This window comes from Pelophylax lessonae, assembly GCF_965119305.1.
Source record: "Pelophylax lessonae genome assembly, contig: HAP1_SCAFFOLD_113, whole genome shotgun sequence".
Lineage (NCBI taxonomy): Eukaryota > Metazoa > Chordata > Amphibia > Anura > Ranidae > Pelophylax > Pelophylax lessonae.
In genome coordinates this window covers 559,636-586,059 of record NW_028120137.1, presented here as the reverse complement: position 1 = coordinate 586,059, position 26,424 = coordinate 559,636, and the positions used below count along the sequence as shown (strand labels likewise).

At 48.7% G+C, this 26,424-nt stretch overlaps 1 protein-coding gene across 1 annotated transcript in view; it reads left to right on the top strand.

Annotated features, from left to right (window-relative positions):
* Positions 1-26,424, top strand: part of LOC309543498 (symplekin-like) — a 61,537-nt gene that overhangs the window by 9,211 nt on the left and 25,902 nt on the right. The window contains exons 3-7 of the mRNA XM_082275975.1: positions 1,999-2,169; positions 2,247-2,489; positions 3,375-3,514; positions 12,677-12,827; positions 12,912-13,131. Of these exons, the coding sequence (XP_082132101.1) occupies positions 1,999-2,169; positions 2,247-2,489; positions 3,375-3,514; positions 12,677-12,827; positions 12,912-13,131 (925 nt within the window). The remainder of the gene's footprint in view (positions 1-1,998; positions 2,170-2,246; positions 2,490-3,374; positions 3,515-12,676; positions 12,828-12,911; positions 13,132-26,424) is intronic.

Genomic DNA, 26,424 nt, shown 5'->3' with positions numbered 1-26,424 from the left:
TGTATCCTCCTACCCCTTCCTAAAATACAGTGTGTATCCTCCTACCCCTTCCTAAAATACAGTGTGTATCCTCCTACCCCTTCCTAAAATACAGTGTGTATCCTCCTACCCCTTCCTAAAATACAGTGTGTATCCTACCCCCCCCTTCCTAAAATACAGTGTGTATCCTCCTACCCCTTCCTAAAATACAGTGTGTATCCTCCTACCCCTTCCTAAAATACAGTGTGTATCCTCCTACCCCTTCCTAAAATACAGTGTGTATCCTACCCCCCCCTTCCTAAAATACAGTGTGTATCCTACCCCCCCCTTCCTAAAATACAGTGTGTATCCTCCTACCCCTTCCTAATATACAGTGTGTATCCTCCTACCCCTTCCTAAAATACAGTGTGTATCCTACCCCCCCCTTCCTAAAATACAGTGTGTATCCTACCACCCCTTCCTAAAATACAGTGTGTATCCTCCTACCCCTTCCTAAAATACAGTGTGTATCCTCCTACCCCTTCCTAATATACAGTGTGTATCCTCCTACCCCTTCCTAAAATACAGTGTGTATCCTCCTACCCCTTCCTAAAATACAGTGTGTATCCTCCTACCCCTTCCTAATATACAGTGTGTATCCTCCTACCCCTTCCTAAAATACAGTGTGTATCCTACCCCCCCCTTCCTAAAATACAGTGTGTATCCTACCCCCCCCCTTCCTAAAATACAGTGTGTATCCTCCTACCCCTTCCTAAAATACAGTGTGTATCCTCCTACCCCTTCCTAAAATACAGTGTGTATCCTCCTACCCCTTCCTAAAATACAGTGTGTATCCTCCTACCCCTTCCTAAAATACAGTGTGTATCCTCCTACCCCTTCCTAAAATACAGTGTGTATCCTACCCCCCCCCTTCCTAAAATACAGTGTGTATCCTCCTACCCCTTCCTAAAATACAGTGTGTATCCTCCTACCCCTTCCTAATATACAGTGTGTATCCTCCTACCCCTTCCTAAAATACAGTGTGTATCCTCCTACCCCTTCCTAAAATACAGTGTGTATCCTCCTACCCCTTCCTAAAATACAGTGTGTATCCTACCCCCCCCCTTCCTAAAATACAGTGTGTATCCTCCTACCCCTTCCTAAAATACAGTGTGTATCCTCCTACCCCTTCCTAATATACAGTGTGTATCCTCCTACCCCTTCCTAAAATACAGTGTGTATCCTCCTACCCCTTCCTAAAATACAGTGTGTATCCTCCTACCCCTTCCTAAAATACAGTGTGTATCCTCCTACCACCCCTTCCTAAAATACAGTGTATCCTCCTACCCCTTCCTAAAATACAGTGTGTATCCTCCTACCACCCCTTCCTAAAATACAGTGTGTATCCTACCCCCCCTTCCTAATATACAGTGTGTATCCTACCCCCCCTTCCTAAAATACAGTGTGTATCCTACCCCCCCTTCCTAAAATACAGTGTGTATCCTCCTACCTTTTCCTAAAATACAGTGTGTATCCTCCTACCCCTTCCTAAAATACAGTGTGTATCCTACCCCCCCCTTCCTAAAATACAGTGTGTATCCTACCCCCCCCTTCCGAATATACAGTGTGTATCCTCCTACCCCTTCCTAAAATACAGTGTGTATCCTACTACCCCTTCCTAATATACAGTGTGTATCCTCCTACCCCTTCCTAAAATAGTGTGTATCCTACCACCCCTTCCTAAAATACAGTGTGTATCCTCCTACCTTTTCCTAAAATACAGTGTGTATCCTACCCCCCCTTCCTAAAATACAGTGTGTATCCTACCCTATGTTCACCCTTTGTATACTCCCCCTGCTATAGACATCCCCTGTATATGTATGCCCCAAGGTATAGATACGTTTATCCTCTATATACTCCCCCCCTCGCTATAGATATCCCCTGCATATATATACCCCCGTAAAACCATGTTAATCCTCCTCTCTGCCTTCCCCGTGGTCGGTGTAAAGCTCACCCCCCTCCCCTGTTGTATCTTTGCAGACACATTACGGGACACGGGAAAACAAGCCCTGAAAGAACTGCTGAAGTTTATGGCGCACCCGGCGATCTCCAGCATCAACCTGACAGCGGCGCTCGGCTCTTTGGCTTCCATCGCTCGTCAGAGGCCGATGTTTATGGCCGAGGTTGTCCAGGCGTATGAAACCCTCCATGGTACTTGGCTGTCATGTCCATCCGCTCTTCTCTTCCCTCTCTGTAATGTGAAATAACTTCTTCTCCTTTCATTGCAGCAAACCTGCCGCCAACTCTGGCCAAGTCTCAGGTCAGTAGTGTCCGGAAGAACCTCAAGCTGCAGCTGCTGAGTGTTCTGCGCCATCCTTCGTCCTGTGATTACCAGGGACCAATTAGCACCCTTCTGCTGGATCTAGGGACCAACCAGGCGGAGATCACCCGTCATTTACCGCCACCCCGCGACCTCAGCCGCAAGAGAACCAGAGAAGCTGGGGAGGGGAGCCAGAAGAAAAGCCGAACTGGTGAGAGGGACAAAAACACATAGGGACCATGGCAGTCTAGAACTCACACTCCATGTCCATTATTAAAGCCTAGAACCTCCCGCGCTTCACACTCCATGTCCATTATTAAAGCCTAGAACCTCCCGCGCTTCACACTCCATGTCCATTATTAAAGCCTAGAACCTCCCGCGCTTCACACTCCATGTCCATTATTAAAGCCCAGAACCTCCCGCGCTTCACACTCCATGTCCATTATTAAAGCCCAGAACCTCCCGCGCTTCACACTCCATGTCCATTATTAAAGCCCAGAACCTCCCGCGCTTCACACTCCATGTCCATTATTAAAGCCTAGAACCTCCCGCGCTTCACACTCCATGTCCATTATTAAAGCCCAGAACCTCCCGCGCTTCACACTCCATGTCCATTATTAAAGCCTAGAACCTCCCGCGCTTCACACTCCATGTCCATTATTAAAGCCCAGAACCTCCCGCGCTTCACACTCCATGTCCATTATTAAAGCCTAGAACCTCCCGCCCTTCACACTCCATGTCCATTATTAAAGCCTAGAACCTCCCGCGCTTCACACTCCATGTCCATTATTAAAGCCTAGAACCTCCCGCGCTTCACACTCCATGTCCATTATTAAAGCCTAGAACCTCCCGCGCTTCACACTCCATGTCCATTATTAAAGCCTAGAACCTCCCGCGCTTCACACTCCATGTCCATTATTAAAGCCCAGAACCTCCCGCGCTTCACACTCCATGTCCATTATTAAAGCCCAGAACCTCCCGCGATCCAGGTCGGAGTCATAGCATTGAAGCCAGGGGACACAGCATTTTCAGGTCTGAGTTGTAGCATTGAGGCCAGAGGATGGTATTTCTCATGGTTCTGTATATCTTCTTGCAGACGCTCCTTTGGCTGATGATGACGATGAGAAAGACCCGTTACCGCATCCTCCATTACCACCTCCCAGCACGCTGTCTGCTACAGACGTCACCGCCGACTTCCTAAACCCGCTGCTGACTCCGGAGAGCGTGGCCAATCTGGTAAGTGTCATTCTTCTCTGTGGATGGATAAGTAGGGCCCAATGTGGAACACCACCAGCATTGGGATAGCTCCCCCTGAAGGGATGGGTAAGTAGGGCCCAATGTGGAACACCACCAGCATTGGGATAGCTCCCCCTGAAGGGATGGGTAAGTAGGGCCCAATGTGGAACACCACCAGCATTGGGATAGCTCCCCCTGAAGGGATGGGTAAGTAAGGCCCAATGTGGAACACCACCAGCATAGGGATAGCTCCCCCTGAAGGGATGGGTAAGTAGGGCCCAATGTGGAACACCACCAGCATTGGGATAGCTCCCCCTGAAGGGATGGGTAAGTAAGGCCCAATGTGGAACACCACCAGCATAGGGATAGCTCCCCCTGAAGGGATGGGTAAGTAGGGCCCAATGTGGAACACCACCAGCATTGGGATAGCTCCCCCTGAAGGGATGGGTAAGTAGGGCCCAATGTGGAACACCACCAGCATTGGGATAGCTCCCCCTGAAGGGATGGGTAAGTAAGGCCCAATGTGGAACACCACCAGCATAGGGATAGCTCCCCCTGAAGGGATGGGTAAGTAGGGCCCAATGTGGAACACCACCAGCATAGGGATAGCTCCTCCTGAAGGGATGGGTAAGTAGGGCCCAATGTGGAACACCACCAGCATAGGGATAGCTCCCCCTGAAGGGATGGGAAAGTAGGGCCCAATGTGGAACACCACCAGCATTGGGATAGCGCCTCGTGAAGGGATGGGAAAGGAATTGTATGGAAATTTATCATGCCTTCTTCTGTCTTCTGTCTTGTTTGTAAGTCGCCAGGAATTCTCCATGACAACCCATAGCTGTAAGATTGCCCCCATCTACCAGATAGCCGTAGAGGTGGCTAAAAGAAATCCCTACCATGCTCCTTACTGTTCTCTATAGCACACCAATGGAAAATGTCATGAAGCTGCTGTGGAATATTCCTGAAAATCCAAGTAGAAGTTAGAGTAGGTATTTATTTCTGGATAATCTTCCCTGACCGCCCACAAAGTGAGAAACGCGGCATGCGCCCCCAACCTTCCTTCCCGCCTTACTGCAGATTTTCCCAATTGCTTCTGCCAATCGGTCATGGTGATCACAGGTTACTGTAACAAACGAGAGCAGCCGAATCAAATTAAATTGTGTCTCCAGCCCAGATCAGATCCATAATGATCATAGATGGCCAGATGTCTTATGGTGACCCCGGATGGCCCGATGTCTTATGGTGACCCCGGATGGCCCCATGTCTTATGGTGACCCCGGATGGCCCCATGTCTTATGGTGACCCCGGATGGCCCCATGTCTTATGGTGACCATGGATGTCCTAATAAGGACATACTGTAAGACATCTGCCTGTCCTCAAATCACAACTTGATCCTCTGCTGAGCTGATATCTCTAGACCACTGTTCCTGATCTTTGCTGACAGTATTATGACAGGAACTGTTCCTGGTGATTGGAGGAAGGCTAACGTGATACCGATATTCAAAAGAGGGCAGAGGCACGTCCCGGGAAATTATAGGCCGGTCAGCCTGACATCGATAGTATGTAAACTTCTTGAAGGGATGATAAGGGACTATATCCAAGAGTTTTCTAAAGACAACAACAACATCAGCAGTAATCAGCACGGGTTTACAAATGGGCGTTCTTGTCAAACCAATCTCTTAACATTCTACGAGGAGGTGAGCTGTGAGCTAGATAGGGGGAGACCAGTGGATGTGGTGTACCTGGATAGGGGCAGACCAGTGGATGTGGTGTACCTGGATAGGGGCAGACCAGTGGATGTGGTGTACCTGGATAGGGGCAGACCAGTGGATGTGGTGTACCTGGATAGGGGCAGACCAGTGGATGTGGTGTACCTGGATAGGGGCAGACCAGTGGATGTGGTGTACCTGGATAGGGGCAGACCAGTGGATGTGGTGTACCTGGATAGGGGGAGACCAGTGGATGTGGGGTACCTGGATAGGGGGAGACCAGTGGATGTGGGGTACCTGGATAGGGGGAGACCAGTGGATGTGGGGTACCTGGATAGGGGGAGACCAGTGGATGTGGTGTACCTGGATAGGGGCAGACCAGTGGATGTGGTGTACTTGGATTTCGCTAAGGCGTTTGATACAGTTCCCCATAAGCACTTAATTTATAAAATAAGGTCTGCAGGCATCGATAGCAGGGTTTGCTCTTGGATACGGAACTGGCTAAAAGGGCGTGTCCAAAGGGTGGTAATAAACAGCGCATACTCAGACTGGTCTGCGGTGGTAAGTGGGGTCCCCCAGGGCTCAGTCCTGGGACCAACCTTGTTCAATTTATTCATAAACAACATTGAGGTCGTTATCAGTTTTTGCAGATGACACAAAATTAAGCAGGGCAATAACTTCACAGCATGAGGCAGAAATCTTAGAGTGACCTGAAAAATAACGGAGTGGGCAACGACATGGCAAATGAGGTTTAATGTGGAGAAGTGTAAGGTTTTGCATTTGGGGACTAAAAACATAAAAGCACAATACACGTTAGGAGGGGAACCCTTGGGGGAATCAAAAATGGAGAAAGATCTGGGAGTCTTGGTTGATGATAGATTAGGCAACAGCATGCAATGTCAAGCGGCAGCTGCCAAAGCCGGCAGAATATTAGCATGCATAAAGAAAGGGATGTATTCCAGAGATAAGACTATAATCCTTCCACTTTATAAAACTCTGGTCCGACCTCATCTGGAGTATTCTGTCCAGTTCTGGTCGCCAGTCCTCAGGAGGGATGTGTTGGAGCTGGAGAGAGTCCAGAGAAGGGCAAATAAACTGATTAGGGGATTGGAGGACCTTAATTATGAAGATCGTCTGCAATCGCTTGATTTATTCTCCCTGGAGAAGAGACGCCTGAGAGGGGACATGATAGCATTTTATAAATATCTTAACGGTGATTATCGCATAGAAAAAATACTATTCAGTCGCAAAGAACATATGAGGACACGAGGCCATACAATGCGATTAGAGGAGAAGAGATTTAACCTCAGGCAATGCGGGGGGTTCTTTACTGTAAGGGCTACAAGATTGTGGAATTCTTTACCACAAGTGGTAGTAACTGCGGGAAGTATGGTGGCTTTTTTTTTTTTTTCTTTTACAAGGAGTGCTTTATTAGGAAACAAAAAAAAAGACACAATTACAGGGTAGGAAATAAATGGTAGCAGGCATTACAAGACAGAAGTCAAGAGCAGTATAACACAGCAAAAAGAGACATAGATCAATCAATCTACATGCTGGAGGTCATAAACCAGTAACAGAAGAATACCTAGCAGCAAAAGCAAGACCATAATAAACCAGTTAAAAAAGGGAACAGAAAGGGGGAGGGGGGAGGAAGGGAAAAGACAGGGGGGGGGTGGAAAGGGAAAAGATGGGGGGGGGGGGGCAGGAAGGGGAAGGGAACACAAGGCTCAAGAACAGTCAGCAGTACGAGGTGCCCAGACTTTATCATACTTCCAAGGGCAACCCCTGTGCATATAAGTAAGTATGTACATAGGCAGATCCGCATCCACCAGTACAAGCCAAGACGCCACATCTGGGGGAGAGGAGGCAGCCCATTTAAGAAGTATACCCTTTCTTGCATAATAGAAAAGGTAGGAGATCAGCAGCTTGGAGTGATGCGAGCGCTGATCATCTTCATGGATACCCAACAATGCCAACTCCGGGGAGACCTGCAGCGAGAGCCCCAGCCTGGCATTGACGGCCCCAAGTATGGCTACTTTTAAAAGACTCTTGGACGTACATCTCAAGGATCAGAACATTCAGGGGTATAGGAAATGAATACGCCCACACACACACCTACACAGGGGACTCCGCCCACACACACCTACACAGGGGACTCCGCCCACACACACCTACACAGGGGACTCCGCCCCCACACACCTACACAGGGGACTCCGCCCCCACACACCTACACAGGGGACTCCGCCCCCACACACCTACACAGGGGACTCCGCCCCCACACACCTACACAGGGGACTCCGCCCCCACACACCTACACAGGGGACTCCGCCCCCACACACCTACACAGGGGACTCCCCCCCCCCCCCCCCCCCCCCCACACACCTACACAGGGGACTCCGCCCCCACACACCTACACGGGGGACTCCGCCCCCACACACCTACACGGGGGACTCCGCCCCCACACACCTACACGGGGGACTCCGCCCCCACACACCTACACAGGGGGAACTGGATGGACTATTGTCTTTATTCAGCCTCATCTACTATTGGCGCTATTACACTGCATGGAACCGAACGGTACGGATCTCAAAAACAGTACCACCTCGATTGTGGTTCCAAGAGGTACCATATCCCACAATCCTTTGCATGCAGTCACTACTAGCCACTGATTGCTCAGAGAATCCCACCCACTTAACTTTAGTACTACTTTAGTGGAAAAGCAAACCATACCGAACCGAACCGTTCCAACACCGTACTATGCGGTACCAGCAGTGGAAAAGCAAACCGGGCCGAGTAGAGCCGAGCCGGTCCTTGCAGTGGAAAAGTGCCACATGTTACCTTAGTTTGTACAGTAACTGTTTGTGGGGAACGGTGTCAAAGACCTTTGCAAAGTCCAGATACACCACATCCACAGGTCTTCCTTTATCCAGATACACCCCATCCACAGGCCTTCCTTTATCCAGATACACCACATCCACAGGCCTTCCTTTATCCAGATACACCCCATCCACAGACCTTCCTTTATCCAGATACACCCCATCCACAGGCCTTCCTTTATCCAGATACACCCCATCCACAGGCCTTCCTTTATCCAGATACACCACATCCACAGACCTTCCTTTATCCAGATACACCACATCCACAGGCCTTCCTTTATCTAGATACACCACATCCACAGGCCTTCCTTTATCTAGATACACCACATCCACAGGCCTTCCTTTATCTAGATACACCACATCCACAGGCCTTCCTTTATCCAGATACACCACATCCACAGACCTTCCTTTATCCAGATACACCCCATCCACAGGCCTTCCTTTATCCAGATACACCACATCCACAGGCCTTCCTTTATCCAGATACACCACATCCACAGACCTTCCTTTATCCAGATACACTCCATCCACAGGTCTTCCTTTATCCAGATACACCACATCCACAGGCCTTCCTTTATCTAGATACACCACATCCACAGGTCTTCCTTTATCCAGATACACCACATCCACAGGCCTTCCTTTATCCAGATACACCCCATCCACAGACCTTCCTTTATCCAGATACACCACATCCACAGGACTTCCTTTATCCAGATACACCACATCCACAGGCCTTCCTTTATCCAGATACACCACATCCACAGGCCTTCCTTTATCCAGATACACCACATCCACAGGCCTTCCTTTATCCAGATACACCACATCCACAGGCCTTCCTTTATCCAGATACACCACATCCACAGGCCTTCCTTTATCTAGATACACCACATCCACAGGTCTTCCTTTATCCAGATACACCACATCCACAGACCTTCCTTTATCTAGATACACCACATCCACAGACCTTCATTTATCCAGATACACCACATCCACAGACCTTCCTTTATCCAGATACACCACATCCACAGGCCTTCCTTTATCTAGATACACCACATCCACAGGCCTTCCTTTATCCAGATACACCACATCCACAGACCTTCCTTTATCCAGATACACCACATCCACAGACCTTCCTTTATCCATATACACCACATCCACAGGCCTTCCTTTATCCAGATACACCACATCCACCGGCCTTCCTTTATCCATATACACCACATCCACAGGCCTTCCTTTATCCAGATACACCACATCCACAGGCCTTCCTTTATCCAGATACACCACATCCACAGGCCTTCCTTTATCCAGATACACCACATCCACAGGCCTTCCTTTATCCAGATACACCACATCCACAGGCCTTCCTTTATCCAGATACACCACATCCACAGGCCTTCCTTTATCCAGATACACCACATCCACAGGCCTTCCTTTATCCAGATACACCACATCCACAGGCCTTCCTTTATCCAGATACACCACATCCACAGGCCTTCCTTTATCCAGATACACCACATCCACAGGCCTTCCTATATCCAGATACACCACATCCACAGGCCTTCCTTTATCCAGATACACCACATCCACAGGCCTTCCTTTATCCAGATACACCACATCCACAGGCCTTCCTTTATCCAGATACACCACATCCACAGGCCTTCCTTTATCCAGATACACCACATCCACAGGCCTTCCTTTATCCAGATACACTCCATCCACAGGCCTTCCTTTATCCAGATACACCACATCCACAGACCTTCCTTTATCCAGATACACCACATCCACAGACCTTCCTTTATCCAGATACACCACATCCACAGGCCTTCCTTTATCCAGATACACTCCATCCACAGGCCTTCCTTTATCCAGATACACCACATCCACAGACCTTCCATTATCCAGATACACCACATCCACAGGCCTTCCTTTATCTAGGTGGCAGCTCACTTCATCGTAGAAGGTTAATAGATTGGTTTGGCACGAACGATTTTTCATAAATCCATGCTGATTACTACTTATAATACCGTTTTCATTACTAAAGTCTTGTATGTGGTCCCTTATCATCCCCTCCAAAATTTTGCAGACTACAGATGTTAGGCTGACCGGCCTATAGTTACCCGGGATATATCTCGGCCCTTTTTTAAATATTGGTACCACGTTGGCTTTTTTCCAATCAGCTGGCACCATACCCGTCTGTAAACTATCCTTAAAGATCAAGAATAATGGTCTGGCAATCACTTGGCTGAGCTCTTTAACCTCATAAAGACCGCTCTCTGCAGATATACCGCGGCAGGGCAAAGTGATGTATGGGTAAGTCAGCTGCCTGTGGGGGGGTGACGCTCGTTCCCTGGGGAGCTAGCATGAGTGACAGGTGGCTCCGATGTCCTCCGGTCACTCACAATCTCCTGATGCAGAGGCAGAAAGAAAACACAACCATCTGTCATTCTCCCTGATGTAAGCCCAGTGGCTATGTGATCTTCTATGTAGGATTGTATGTCTCTGTGATTACATCACAAGCCACGCCCCCCACAGTTAGAATCACGCCCCTAGGGACACACTTAACCCCTCCCTCTCAAATAAAGTTAACCCCTTCCCTGCCAGTGTCATTTTTACAGTAACAGTAAACACTGATTACTGTAGTAATGTCACTGGTACCCCCAAAAGTGTCAAAAATGTCAGTTAGGGGTCCGATCTGTCCGCCGCAATGTCGCAGTCCCGCAAAAATCGCAGATCGCCGCCATTACTAGTAAAAAAAAAAACAATAAAAATGACAAAAATCTTTCCCGTAGTTGGTAAACGCAATAACTTTTGTGCAAACCAATCAAAATACGCTTATTGCGATTTTTACCAAAAATATGCAGCAGAAAACAAATTGGCCACAAATGTTAAAAAATTTTAGATTTTTACATTTTTGTTTTTTTTTTTTTTGAGAATTTCATATAAAAAATTTGAAAAAAAATATTTTTTCAAAATTGTCGCTCTTTTTTTGTTTATAGCGCAAAAAATAAAAATCGCACAGGTGATCAAATACCACCAAAATAAATCTCTGTTTGTGGGAAAAAAAGGACGTCAATTTCATTAGGGTACGGCGTTGCACGACCGCTCAATTGTCAGTTAAAGTCACGCAGTGCCAAATCGCAAAATAGGGCCTGGTCTTTGAGCAGCCAAATCTTCCGGGGCTTAAGTGGTTAGGAACCCTCGGGTGCAAGCCATCCGGTCCCGGTGATTTATTTATGTTAAGTTTCTCTAGTTTAGCTCTAAGTCTATCCTCTGTTAGCAATGGCGGCACTTCCTGAGGTGTATTATTTAGTTTGGCCTTACAAGCTGGGTTCGTGTCGCCCCCCGATTCTTTTGTGAAGACTGAAGAAAAGAAATTATTTAACACTTCCACCTTTTCTCTGTCCTCGGTGGCCATTTTTCCTTTATCATCTTTTATGGGGCCAATGTGTTCTGACCTCGCTTTCTTACTGTTTATATACTTAAAGAATTTCTTGGGGTTCTTTTTACTCTCCTCCGCTATATGTCTCTCGTGTTCTATTTTAGCCGCCCTGATTTCATCTTTACATTTCTTATTACACTCTTTGTAATGCTTGAATGCTGCCAATGACCCCTCAGTCTATTTTTTGAAGGCCTTTTCTTTAGCTCTAATATACATTTTTATGTTGGAGTTTAGCCACCCAGGGTTTAGTTTTGCTCTTTTTTACATTTATTTCCCTGTGGAATGCACTGGCCAATCCCTTTGTTAAGTATGCTCTTGAAGCACTCCCATTTTTCCTCCGTGTTCTTTGTTCCCAGGGTTCTATCCCATTTGATATTTTCTAGCAGCGAGCGCAGTTTTGGGAAATTGGCTCTTTTGATATTCCGTGTCCTTATATTACCCTTGTGTTTCCTATTACTGTAATTAATACTGAAACCAATTGACCTATGGTCACTGTTTCCTAAGTTGTCCCGTATTTCTATATCCGTGAGCAGGTCTGTATTGTTGGTAATCAGTAGGTCAAGTACCGCATTGTTTCTTGTCGGTGCATTCACCATCTGACCCATGAAATTGTCCTGCAAAACATTTAGGAACTGTCGAGCCTTGGCTGAATGCGCGGTTCCTTCTGCCCAGTCTATATCAGGATAATTAAAGTCCCCCATTATAATGACATTTCCCATCCTTGCTGCCAATCCTATCTGTAACATGAGGTCCGCCTCACCCTACTCCCTCTGGTTTGGGGGCCTATAGCATACGCCCAATATTACCTTCCCCACTGTGCCTTCCCTTTGAAGCTCTACCCATAGGGATTCTGCCTCATCCATAGCTCCATTATTAATATCATCCCTCATATTTACCTGTATACTGTTCTTAATATACAGACATACCCCATAGAACTGGAAATGTTTAGGAATAATATATTAGCACTCTCTCCATCCATCCTTTTTTCTGTGAACAATATTACTGCCCTCCCTTATTCCTCTCTCCCTTTCCTTCCTACCATTTTCTCCTTCATTCTCACCATTCATTCCTTGTATGTCTGCCTCCCGGTTGTCTTCTTATTCCCTCTCTTATCCGCCTTTGCTGATTCCTCTCTTGGCAGGTCCTCATCAGTATGGTCTACCTCCCGGACACCATGCCGGCCTCCTTCCAGTCCACATACACTCCAGTGGAGTCTGCTGGGACAGACGCTCAGATACGACATCTGGCTCGTCTTATGGCCTCTCAGATGACTGCGGCTGGCATTGGTCCAGGTGAGCTGCCAGTAGATTGCTATTGAGCAGTGATAGGAATGTGGACAAGCATTGTCCTGATCATAGTCTTCATCTCCTCTGCAGGTTTGGAGGAGAGGGTAAAGGAGACCCCGGTAGAAGTAGTGGAGGAAGAAAGCGTGAAGCCAGAAGGGCTGGTGATCAAACGAAGAGTCTCCACACTTGTCACCACCGGCCAGGCCATCTCTGTGCTGGGCTCTCGGGCTAAGGTCCTAAAGGAGGAAGATGATGAAGCCCCGCTGGCCAAAAAAAGGCCTGAGCCAATATTGCCAGCCACACAGATCAGGTACGATTTGGAGGCATGCAAGCCTGGTCTGGGCATAGAGGGAGGGGGGGCCTGCCTGGTCTGGGCATAGAGGGAGGGGGGGCCTGCCTGGTCTGGGCATAGAGGGAGGGGGGGGCCTGCCTGGTCTGGGCATAGAGGGAGGGGGGGGCCCCGCCTCGTCTGGGCATAGAGGGAGGGGGGGGCCCCGCCTCGTCTGGGCATAGAGGGAGGGGGGGGCCCCGCCTCGTCTGGGCATAGAGGGAGGGGGGGGCCCCGCCTCGTCTGGGCATAGAGGGAGGGGGGGGCCCCGCCTCGTCTGGGCATAGAGGGAAAGGGGGGGCCCCGCCTCGTCTGGGCATAGAGGGAAAGGGGGGGGCCCGCCTCGTCTGGGCATAGAGGGAAAGGGGGGGGCCCGCCTCGTCTGGGCATAGAGGGAGGGGGAGGGCCCGCCTCGTCTGGGCATAGAGGGAGGGGGAGGGCCCGCCTCGTCTGGGCATAGAGGGAGGGGGAGGGCCCGCCTCGTCTGGGCATAGAGGGAAAGGGGGGGCCCGCCTCGTCTGGGCATAGAGGGAGGGGGAGGGCCCGCCTCGTCTGGGCATAGAGGGAGGGGGAGGGCCCGCCTCGTCTGGGCATAGAGGGAGGGGGAGGGCCCGCCTCACCTGGGCATAGAGGGAGGGGGAGGGCCCGCCTCGCCTGGGCATAGAGGGAGGGGGGGCCTGCCTGGTCTGGGCATAGAGGGAGGGGGGGCCTGCCTGGTCTGGGCATAGAGGGAGGGGGGGGCCCCGCCTCGTCTGGGCATAGAGGGAGGGGGGGGGCCCCGCCTCGTCTGGGCATAGAGGGAGGGGGGGGGGCCCGCCTCGTCTGGGCATAGAGGGAAAGGGGGGGCCCGCCTCGTCTGGGCATAGAGGGAAAGGGGGGGGCCCGCCTCGTCTGGGCATAGAGGGAGGGGGAGGGCCCGCCTCGTCTGGGCATAGAGGGAGGGGGAGGGCCCGCCTCGTCTGGGCATAGAGGGAAAGGGGGGGGCCCGCCTCGTCTGGGCATAGAGGGAAAGGGGGGGGCCCGCCTCGCCTGGGCATAGAGGGAAAGGGGGGGGCCCGCCTCGCCTGGGCATAGAGGGAGGGCCCGCCTCGCCTGGGCATAGAGGGAGGGCCCGCCTCGCCTGGGCATAGAGGGAGGGCCCGCCTCGCCTGGGCATAGAGGGAGGGCCCGCCTCGCCTGGGCATAGAGGGAGGGCCCGCCTCGCCTGGGCATAGAGGGAGGGCCCGCCTCGCCTGGGCATAGAGGGAGGGGGAGGGCCCGCCTCGCCTGGGCATAGAGGGAGGGGGAGGGCCCGCCTCGCCTGGGCATAGAGGGAGGGGGAGGGCCCGCCTCGCCTGGGCATAGAGGGAGGGACTGATCATGCTGCTGTCCAAATGTACCCCCTGTGTGGAGTGGGGCGCTCTACAACAGGGGGCGTGTTTACTGGTCCAATCACCAGGTGATACAGAAGGGAAACCGAATGCTGCCGCTACATCTAATGATTGGTAAGACGCTATTTATGACATTTCTGATGTTCGGTTTCATACGGCTCTAAATCTGCAGACAGCTAAATACAGCATTGGAATACACACTGCTGAAAAAATGACAGGAACACTTTATAATCAGAGTATGGCATCACATCAATGAAACTCCTGGGATATTGATCTGGTCAGTTAAGTAGCAGAGGGGCTGTTAATCAGTTTCAGCTGCTTTGGTGTTAATGAAATTAACAGGTGCACTAGATGGGCCACAATGAGACAACCTCCAAAGCAGAAATGGTTTTACAGGTGGAGGCCACTTATATTTTTTTCCCTACTCTTTTCTGACTGTTTGTCACTAGTTTTGCATTTGGCTCGGGTCAGTGTCACTACTGGAAGCATGAGGAGATACCTGGACCCTGCATGATGGGAATTGTAGTTCCTGAACAATTGCAGGGCTGCAGTTTGAAGACCCCTGCTATAGAGGTAGCACAGGCAGTCCAACTCCTCCAGGATGGCACATCAATACGTCCCATTGGCAGAAGGTTTGCTGTGTCTCCCAGCACAGTCTCAGGAGCATGGAGGAGATTCCAGGAGACTGGCAGTTACTCTAGGAGAGCTGGACAGGGCTGTAGAAGGTCCTTAACCCATCAGCAGGACCGGTATCTGCTGCTTTGTGTAAGGAGGAACAGGATGAGCCCTGCCAGAGCCCTACAAAATGATCTTTAGCAGCCACTTGTGTGAATGTCTCTGACCAACCAATCAGAAACAAACTTCATTAGGGTGGCCTGAGGGCCCGATGTCCTCTTGTGGGCGCTGTGCTCACTGCCCGGCACTGGAGCTGGATTGGCATTTTCCATTGAACCCCAGAATTGGGAGCTCCACCACCGGCACCCTGTGCTTTTCACAGATGAGAGCAGAGTTCACCCTGAGCACATGTGACAGACGTAAAAGGGTCAGGAGAAGCCGTGGAGAACATTATCCTGCCTGTAACATTGTTCAGCATGACCGGATTGGTGGTGGGTCAATGATGGTCTGGGGGGGGGGGGGGGGGGGGGCGCAAATCCATGGAGGGACACACAGACCTATCCAGACTAGACAATGGCACCCTGACTGCCATTAGGTATTGGGATGAAATCCTTGGACCCATTGTCAGACCCTACACTGGTGCAGTGGGTCCTGGGTTCCTCCTGGTGCACAACAATGCCCGGCCTCATGTGGTGAGAGTATGGAGCCAGTTCCTGGAGGATGAAGGAATTGATACCATTGAATGGCCCCCCCCTGACCTAAATCCAATAGAACATCTCTGGAACATTCTGTTTCTGTCCATTCGACGCCGCCAGGTTGCACCTCAGTCTGTTCATAGAAACATAGAATGTGTCAGCAGATAAGAACCATTTGGCCCATCTAGTCTGCCCAATATATCTGAATCCTATGAATAGTCCCTGGCCCTATCTTATATGAAGGATAGCCTTATGCCTATCCCATGCATGCTTAAACTCCTTCACTGTATTTGCAGCTACCACTTCTGCAGGAAGGTTATTCCATGCATCCACTACTCTCTCAGTAAAGTAATACTTCCTCATATTACTTTTAAACCTTTGCCCCTCTAATTTAAAACTGTGTCCTCTTGTGGTAGTTTTTCTTCTTTTATGTTTCAATGTTTTTATTGAAGTTTTGGAAAGAAAGTTTTAACAGTGCACAAGGAGCCAACATGGCTCAATTACTTCTTATGTATACAGTAAATATCTCAGAAAACAGGAGATACAATGGTGCCAATGCAAAAAAAACACAATCAAAAATGAGTAGTCAATAAGACTGTAACCTAAAATGTAAACTGAAGTTAGGCATCCAACCATCAGTGTGGAAGCATAGCGACACATGGACAGACAGTGCCCCCGCCATTACACACCACAGGACCGACGGTCCGGGTCCGACCCCCCCAATGGCGCCCCTACGGGAACTTACTGCGCCCTTCTGGAGGGGACGACCCCCAACCCCGGCCCCAATACCAAGCCCTCCACTAGTGGGGGGCACAGCCTGTCGTCCGTGTACTGTCAGAAAATACCAGGAAAAAAGAAAAAAAGAGAAAAAGAAAAAAAAAAAGGGGGGGATCAGACTGGGGGAAAAGGAGGAAACAGCGGGGGAGGGCAGCAGGAATGGAAGAGTGAGAGAAAGGGAAGAAACATCAGCGGCTATTGAAAAAGTAGAGGGTCGAGGGTCGACACCCAGGCCCCGTCCACCCCACCGGGGGAAATTGCCCCAACAACAACTCGTCCAAGGCTATGAGGGGCCCGCCAGGTACCTTATCCAGGGGTCCCAAGTTTTATCAAACATTCGCATCCTATCATTCAAAATTGCCACCATCCGTTCGTTTAACATGATTCAGGTCAGTTTGGCTTTCAAGAGCTCAAATGGCACCACGGGGGTTCGCCACGAGCGGGCTATGGCTATTTTAGCGGCTGTGAACACAAAGGCAATGAGGTGCTTAGCGGGTTTAGTTGCCCCCTCCACTGGTTTACCCAAAAGGGCATTTTGGGGGTCCTTCGTCAAGTTGACTTGAGTCAAGGAGTAAACAAAATTGTAGACTCGGATCCAAAAGCGGCGGACTTTCGGGCAACTCCACCACGTGTGGAGCACCGTGCCCGCCTGGCCACATCCCCGAAAGCAATTGGGGGATGCAGTGCTCACCGCCGCTGCCAGCCTGACCGGAACCATGTACCAACGCAAAAACACCTTAAAGTTTGCTTCTATCAGGGAAGTATTAAGTATGGATCTAGAGTTAAACTGTGCTAAAGTATTCCATTCCGCCCTGTCCAGAGACTCTCCCAGATCCTCCTCCCAGCGTAACATGTATGGTAGTTTACTGTCATCACCGTGGAGTATATTATAAATCGTAGATATGTAGCTTTTTTGTTTATCTAGTGTGCGGCAAAGATACTCCATTGGTGTGGAGGTAGTGATATCGCTCTTACGCCTAAGGGAGGCTGCAAAATGGGAGATCTGGGCGTAGCGAAAGTACTCCCCCTCAGGGAGGGAATACTTCTACTGCAGTTCGGACCTGGTAAATAGTCCCCGGTGGTCGCATAAATCTGCCAACCTGAGAAGCCCCTTGTTCGTCCACCAGTCAAACATTGCCGGGGTTAGACCCGGCAGAAACAAAGGGTTGCCCAGTAGGGGTGCTAGCGGAGCATGGAGGGACTTAAAGGAGTGCCTGCCCGACAGCCTATCCCAAACCCCGAGGGAGAGGGCAGGACAGAGCACCCCCGGTCTGTCCCTAGCTCTTAACCACAACGCGTGGTGGACCGGAACCCCCAAGTGGGCTGCTTCCATGTGCATCCAAATCGGGAGAGGGTCCCGGGAGTGGAAGCGTACCAGTTGGGCCAATTGAGCTGCATGGTAATATTTGCTCAGTTCCGGGACCCCTAGTCCCCCTCTGAGTTTAGGGGTAAAAAGAGTCCGCCTATTGACTCTGGGCCTTTTGTCCCCCCATATAAACCTGATGACCGACCCCTGAAAATCTTTAAGATCAGTCATATTAAGCATTATGGGTAGAGTGCGAAACAGATACAACAATCTAGGCAATATGTTCATTTTCACCGAATTCAACCTACCGAACCATGACGGGGGGCTAGCAGACCAAGTTGCAAGATCTTCCCGTAGTTTTTTGTATAAAGGTGGGTAGTTACATGCATAAAGGGTAGTTATTGAGGCCGTGAGATGAATTCCTAGGTATGGCAGTGACCTTTCTTGCCAGGCAAATGGAAAGTTGTCCCTGAGGGCAGACAGGGTAGTATCATCTAGTGTTAGGTTTAAAGCCCGAGATTTGGAGGGGTTTATTTGGAGACCTGAGATGGACGCAAACTCCGCCATGTCCTTAAGTAAATTGGGGATAGAAATCAGTGGGGCCGAAATGTACATCAAGATGTCGTCCGCAAACAGGGCGCACTTATGCTCCACCCCCCCACATTGTATGCCCTTAATATCCGGGTTGGATCGCAATTTAATGGCTAATGGTTCCAGGGCTAAGATAAATAAGAGCGGGTATAAAGGACACCCCTGTCTAGTGCCCCTCCTAATGTTCAGGAAAGGGGATCCGTAACCCTTAATGGACAATTTCGCGACTGGGTCACTATATAACGTACGGACGAGAGATAAAAAGCGTTGTCCAAAGCGCTCCAGTGTCTGTAAAAGATATTCCCAGGACAGGGAATCAAAGGCCTTGTGAAGATCGAGGGATAGTAGCATGCCCTTTCTGGGGCCTACGTTATTCCAGTTAGATTGGAGGGCTGAAATCACGTCTATCGCACGCCGGGTCTGGTCGGGCGCCTGTCGGCCCTGCACAGAGTCGGCCTGGTCAGGATGTATATATTCCGCCAAAAAAGTGTTGAGCCTAGTTGCCAGCACCTTCGCCATAATTTTAAGGTCGACATTGATGAGCGATATCGGCCTGTAATTGAGACAGTCCCCATGGTCTTTGCCCGGTTTTGGCAGCACTTGGATATACGCGTTATTTTCATGTCGGGATGGGGGTTCCCGTTCTAATAGAATTAAAGTAGGAGCAAAGATGGGGGGTCAGGGTCTCGTGAATATTTTTTATAATAATGGCCAGAGAAACCGTCCGGTCCCGGCGCTTTATTAGGGTTGATGGATTTGATTGCTGCCAATATTTCTGTGGTAGAGAACTCCCTATCCATAATCTCCATATGGGGGGAGGAAAGGCTAGGGAGGGAGATGTCCTGGAAAAAGGCCGTTACCGCGGACTATCTGAGCGGCTGCGGTTGGGAATAAAGCTTAGTGTAAAAGTGATAAAATTCGTTGACCACCAATTTGGGGTCCTGTGACCGGAGACCAGACCTAAGCCTCAGTTTTGGTAGCGCCGGGGAATAGAGTCTTGGGGCCAGCTTGCGAGCCAAAAGTGTGTGCGGTTTATCGCCCAGTGTGTAATAGCGATTTCTCGACCAGCGAATGGACTTTTCCGCTTTGGTGGCCAAGCTAAAATTAAGGGCCACCCGTGCCGCGTCAATTTTGTGTCTGATATCCACCCCAGGATTCCTCTTCTGCTCCCTTAGGAGGTCCCTCAGCTCCGCATCCTGACGCAGTATCTCCCCGTCGCGTTCCCTCTTTTTCCGGGAGGCAATCTGGATTAGCTTGCCTCTAGTTTTTCTTCTTTTAAATATGCTCTCCTCCTTTATGTATTTAAAAGTTTCTATCACATCCCCTCTGTCTCTTCTTTCTTCCAAGCTATACATGTTAAGGTCCTTTAACCTTTCCTGGTAATTTTTTTCCTGCAATCCATGTACTAGTTTAGTAGCTCTTCTCTGAACTCTCTCTAGAGTATCTATATCCTTCTGGAGATATGGCCTCCAGTACTGCGCACAATACTCCAAGTGAGGTCTCACCAGTGTTCTGTACAGCGGCATAAGCACTTCTCTCTTTCTACTGCTTATACCTCTCCCTATACATCCAAGCATTCTGCTGGCATTTCGTGCTGCTCTATTACATTGTCTTCCCACCTTTTAAGTCTTCTGAAATAATTACTCCTAAATCCCTTTCCTCAGATACTGAGGTCAGGACTGTGTCAAATATTCTATATTCTGCCCTTGGGTTTTTACGCCCCAGGTGCATTATCTTGCACTTATCCACATTAAATTTCAGTTGCCAGAGTTCTGACCATTCTTCTAGTTTTCCTAAATCCTTTTCCATTTGGCGTTTCCCTCCAGGAACATCAACCCTGTTACATATCTTTGTGTCATCAGCAAAAAGACAAACCTTTCCATCGAGGCCTTTTGCAATATCACTTATGAAGATATTAAACAAAATTGGTCCCAGTACAGATCCCTGAGGTACCCCACTGGTAACATGACCTTGTTCTGAATGTTCTCCATTGACTACAACCCTCTGTTGTCTGTCACTCAGCCACTGCCTAATCCACTCAACAATATGGGAGTCCACGCTCAATGACTGCAGTTTATTGATAAGTCTTCTATGTGGGACAGTGTCAAAAGCCTTACTAAAATCTAGATATGCAATGTCTACTGCACCTCCACCATCTATTATTTTAGTCACCCAGTCAAAAAACTCTATAAGATTTGTTTGACATGATCTCCCTGAAGTAAACCCATGTTCTTTTTCATCTTGCAATCCATGGGATTTAAGATGTTCCACAATCCTATCCTTTAATAGGGTTTCCATTAATTTGCCTACTATGGATGTCAGACTCACTGGTCTATAGTTGCTCGATTCCTCCCTACTACCTTTCTTGTGAATGGGCACGACATTTGCCAATTTCCAATCTTCCGGGACGACTCCTGTTACTAATGTTTGGTTAAATAAATCTGTTAATGGTTTTGCCAGCTCACCACTAAGCTCTTTTAATAATTTTGGGTGTATCTCCTCAGGACCCTGTGACTTATTTGTCTTCACTTTAGACAGCAATCTTAGAACGTCTTCCTCTGTAAAGACACATGCATCAAACGATTCATTAGTCATCCTTTCAAGTGGAGGTCCTTCTCCTTCGTTTTCTTCTGTAAAAACTGAACAGAAGTATTCATTAAGGCAGTTGGCTAGCCCTTTATTCTCTTCTACATACCTTCCGTCCTTTGTTTTTAATTTAGTTATTCCTTGTTTTTAATTTCCTTTTTTCATTTATATATCTGAAGAATGTCTTATCCCCCTTTTTCATAGACTGAGCTAGTTTTTCTTCTGCCTGCTCTTTAGAAGTTCTTATAACTTGCTTGGCCTCCTTCTGCCTAATCTTGTAGATTTCCTTATCTTCATTGCTCTGGGTTTTTTTATAATTACAAAATGCTAGCTTTTTATTTTGAATGATTTGGGCCACTTCTGCTGAGTACCACAGTGGTCTCTTCCTTTTTTTGCTTTTACTGACAAAAGTGATGCCCTGGTCCAGATCTGGGAGGAAATACCCCAGGACACCATCCATGGTCTCATTAGGAGCATTCCCCGATGTTGTCAGACATTCATACAAGCACATGGGGGCCACACAAACTACTGAGGACCATTCTGAGGTCCTGCAATGACATTTCAGCAAAATGGACTCGCCTGCTGCATCATTTTTTCACTTTGATTTTCAGGGTGTCTTTGAATTCAGCCCTCTGTAGGTTGATAATTTTCCAATCACCCTTTTGTACCCTGTTGGACAAAGTTCTTATTTTTACGGCTGTGTTGCTAGTAAGTCGCTGGTCACCTCAGGAGTTTCAGTGGAAGTCATGGTTTAGCAATCACAGAATTTAATGGTTCTTCTAATAGATCTGGAGTCAACCCAAGTTTTCTCCTGGCCAACTCCTGATTCCTGTAGTACAGCAGAGGGATTCCTGGTCCTTTCCTGGATTCAGAAGACGTCACCCTTCCCTCTTGGCAGCCATAAAAGGTGGTGAATTCCCCTTTGAGGACCCTCTGCACTGCACATAGCAGATTGCTATCACAGGAGACGTGGACTAATGCCTCGTACACACGCATCGATTATTGCCCGGGAATTTTCGGCCAACGTCCGATCGGCCGATTTTCGGCTTGTTAGTATGATGCTTTTGACAACAGACTCTGACTTTTCGGCCGAAAAAAATCTGGTGTTCAGGTTATAAAATTTTTGTTGGCCGTCAACAGAACGGCCGATTTTCCGTCAGTCAGTACAGATTTCGGCAGACAAAAATCTGATGAGCAAGACTGGGCATGCTCAGAGAAGAAAAAACACACGGAAAGTAAACCAACACATGACATCACTTCTGAAGTTGATTTTTGTTGGCCGAGAAAATTTGTGTGCAGTCTAGGCACATTCCAACCAACAGACGCAACTCTGGAAAAAAGACGGCCGATCGGTCGTCCGATAATCGTTGCGTGTGTACGAGGCATTAGACTCTGCTCCTAGAGAGTGGTTTACCTCTCTCTGCAGGGTCCTAGTACCCTCTGTTCAAACAGATGCCCCTGACTCTCTGCCTTCCTCTGGGCACTCTGCATTGTGGTGGAAATTAATGGGGCTTGGCGCATAGAAATTCGCTCCTAATAAAACTGCGGTGTGCGGAGAACTTCGCTGCGCTGAAAAGAGCAATTGATATTAATATGGGTCAAACGCCATTAAAGCGGAGTTCCACCCTGGAATACTTTTTTTTAATGAAAATACCCCCGGGACAGTCAGGGCTATACATTCCACAATGGCTAGCCTCTGATCTGTCCTGGGTTGCACTTACCTGTTAGGACAAATACTTACCTTGAAAATGTATTCTCCAGCGCTGCCATCTCAGGTGTGGGCAGCTTGAAGCCTGTGCGATCCTCTTCTGCATCCTCTTCCGTCTTCTTCGGTCCCACGATGCACTGCACCGGCCCCAACGTCACTTCCGGTGCGCGCACGTCATCCCTCCACAGCTTCTGGGCATGCCCAGAAGCTGTTTAGAAGGCAATGACGCGCGCGCCCCGGAACTGACGTCGGGGCCGGTGCAGGCGCATTGATTCCTGGGAGCGATGACGTTCAGTTCCCAGGAATCATTGCAAAGCCAGGAAGTGACGACGGGCCGTGGCAGCCGAGGGGAGGAAGAAGGAAGTAAGGTGAGTATATTTTCTTCTCTACGAGGTAAGTAAAAAAAAAAAAATGTGATTATCCATTTGTTTTTCAGGTGACCCGGAGCGAGAAGATGGAGGTAAGTATAAAATGAGGGTGGAACTCCGCTTTAATCCTTTGTACTGAAAGTACCATGTACTGTATTTTCCGGCGTATAAGACGACCCCCCCCCCCCCTAATTTTCTTCTACCGGTAATACTTATACTTAGGTTACCTTGGAGATATTATACTCGGCGTATAAGACGACCCCCCATTTTTGGGGGATTTTTTTGAGGTTCAAAAGTAGTCTTATACGCCAGAAAATACAGTACTTTTTGTATAAAGAAATTCCAGGACGCTCGGCGGCAAAGAGTACAAGGGGCACAAGCTGTTTCAGTTGTTGCCAACAGAATGAAAGTCCTACTCCAACACAGGGCGCTCCTTTTTTGGCCAGAAAACAAGGGTTTACAGTGGGAGGAGACGGCCATACAACATAACCAATCCGCCTCTGGTGTACAATAGCTCTATACAAAGTAATAACCAATCACACATATGTATACATTTAAAAGTTCAGTAGAGGGGGGAGTGTATGTTCATGAACGAGCTGTGCAGCGTGCATGAGTTTGCACTGTTGGGTGCACGGGGAAACGTTGGGTGCACTTATAGCTAACAATGAGACCCACAAGGAGTAAAATGCCCGCCAAACACTATACAATGGAACTAGTGTGGATCTCATGAACGCTGCCCTGCTAATGTGCATGCACTCCTGTCATAACCTGTTAGAGTGAATCCTATATAATATAGTTCATAAAAAAACATATCTGATAGTGATTATGCTACTGTTCCAGTAAATGAGATTAGATCTGCAAAGGAAATAGCGGCAGTATTTCTATCATGGGGATCAAGCATAACGGAAAGCTACCAGTCATTATTCCTGCTAAAGGGCAGATACTTATCAAAACTATAATTATTCTACATCACAAACATATCTCCACCAGCGAATACTGGGGCCCTGGCTGACTGATATACATTTTGTGTGGCCGACCTCGCATCGCACTTCTATAGATCTGGATCAGCGTTCCCTCCAGCGGTAGCCGCCTCCAGCATCCAATGGCCAGAATGATGAGGCGAGTGGTATGCAGTGTCCATTTATTGGAAGGTTTCCACAACGAACAGTCTTTTCCTAATGCAGGTTAAAGCCATATTCACTGTTTATAGCGATTACCGGTAAACCGACACTGGGAGACATTATGGAAATTTAAATAAAACGCATCCTGAAAAATGTCCACTCTAATCCTAATAACATTTCCACAACAGCCCCTCCTCTTTGTCATATGCTCCCATGTGTCCCTCCATGAATCTTGATCTTCCGAATAAACAGAACAGCTCTTCTCATACATAAAAACAATCCATTTCAAAAAGTTAAAAAGAAAAATAATGGAATCAGTGCTGACATGTAGACTCAGAAGAAAACAAACGTTTGTAGGTTCCGTTCTTCGGGAGGTGACTCTGAGGGAGGACACGAGGTGGTGGGTCGTATTGATCATCGATCGGGTTGGAATCCTCAGCATCTGGTGCATGGATTGGATTTCAGGGAGTCTCGTCTCAGCAATAAGGATGTTGTCATCTGCTTGTGCTTTGGTGACTCGATCCATCAGGCAGCAGGAAATCTCACCACGGCGTATAGAAGGAATAGAAATGAAAGCAACATAAGTGTATATATATACTCCTATTTCCTTCAACCAAGATCCAAAGGAGAACAAGAAATCTCCAAAACATCCCAAAGCCTTAAAAGGATTCCAACCTTCAGTAGATATACACAGAGTTCAGGGAGAAGGGTGTTGGGCGCTAGTGCCAAAGGGGTGTACCCCAGGTGCAAGACAGCCAGATGATCAGGGGCTGTGGCAAACCGGACTTCTCAAATATTGCTAAAAATCAGGGCAGCTCTGGCAGGCAGAAAACAGGAAATCCCGCTGGCGGCAAAAGAGAAGAAAACAGGCGCCGCTGAATGTAGCAACAGACTTTATTACACGACACACAATAATAGTAACTCGCATCAAATGTAGCTCTAGTCCATGTTCCATAGTGTGGCTATTCCCGGATTCAGTCCTCCATGTCCTGACCGTCCCGCAGCCAGGAAGTGACGATCCAAGAAGCTTCACAAGGGAACTGGTTAGAGGGAGAGCTGCGGTGAACGGCAAGCTGACCGGAAGTGACGTAACGCGTTTCGGAGCATGCACACTTGGCTCCTTCTTCAGACGTAACATCTGAAGCTTCCTGGATCGTCACTTCCTGGCTGCGGGATCTCCAGGATAGGCCTCCTCTTAATACCTATGTGTCCTTGGCTCAGATCTCCAGGATGAGCCTCCTCTCCATCCATATGCATCTTTGGCTCAGATTCTGGTCAGCAGAACTCTCAAGGAGTGGATTGAGGGAGAACCTGTGTCTGATTTCTCCTTGGATAAGATCATTGGGATAAAAGTTCTCTGCTCTGATAAAGAGGGGTCGCGCTTCTGCAGGGAGACCTTCTAATCCTGAGACTGGGAAGATTCCGGGCCCTTCTAATCCTGAGACTAGGAAAGATTCCGGGACCTTCTAATCCTGAGACTAGGAAAGATTCCGGGACCTTCTAATCCTGAGACTGGTAAAGATTCCGGGACCTTCTAATCCTGAGACTGGGAAGATTCCGGGCCCTTCTAATCCTGAGACTAGGAAAGATTCCGGGACCTTCTAATCCTGAGACTGGGAAGATTCCGGGACCTTCTAATCCTGAGACTAGGAAAGATTCCGGGACCTTCTAATCCTGAGACTAGGAAAGATTCCGGGACCTTCTAATCCTGAGACTAGGAAAGATTCCGGGCCCTCAGCTCCAAGTTTAAATTTGGAACTCACTTTCCTTGGAAGACTTTGGTCCTCCAAGCCTCTTTTTTTCGTGTTGGAGGCCCCACTTATCATAGTGAGAGGAGGCCTCTCTGCCTTTTCCACCTTTTTATTCGGGTCCAGTATGACATTTCCAGGGGTGCTTCAGACTGCACCTCCTTCCCGCTTCATCTTTCCCTGCAAAGACGGGGGGATCTTTTTGCAGCTGTCTGGCCACTCATGTAGAAGGTTATCTCAGTCCTGAGTGAGAGGAAACCATTGAGTCAGAGCCATACATTGAACTCCAGAACATTGCAGTCAACATTCTGGCAAAGTGGGACAAACCGTCTTCGTCTTTGGGCTTGCCCCATGTTTCTGACCTTCTAAGCCAAACTTTCTCTGGTGTGG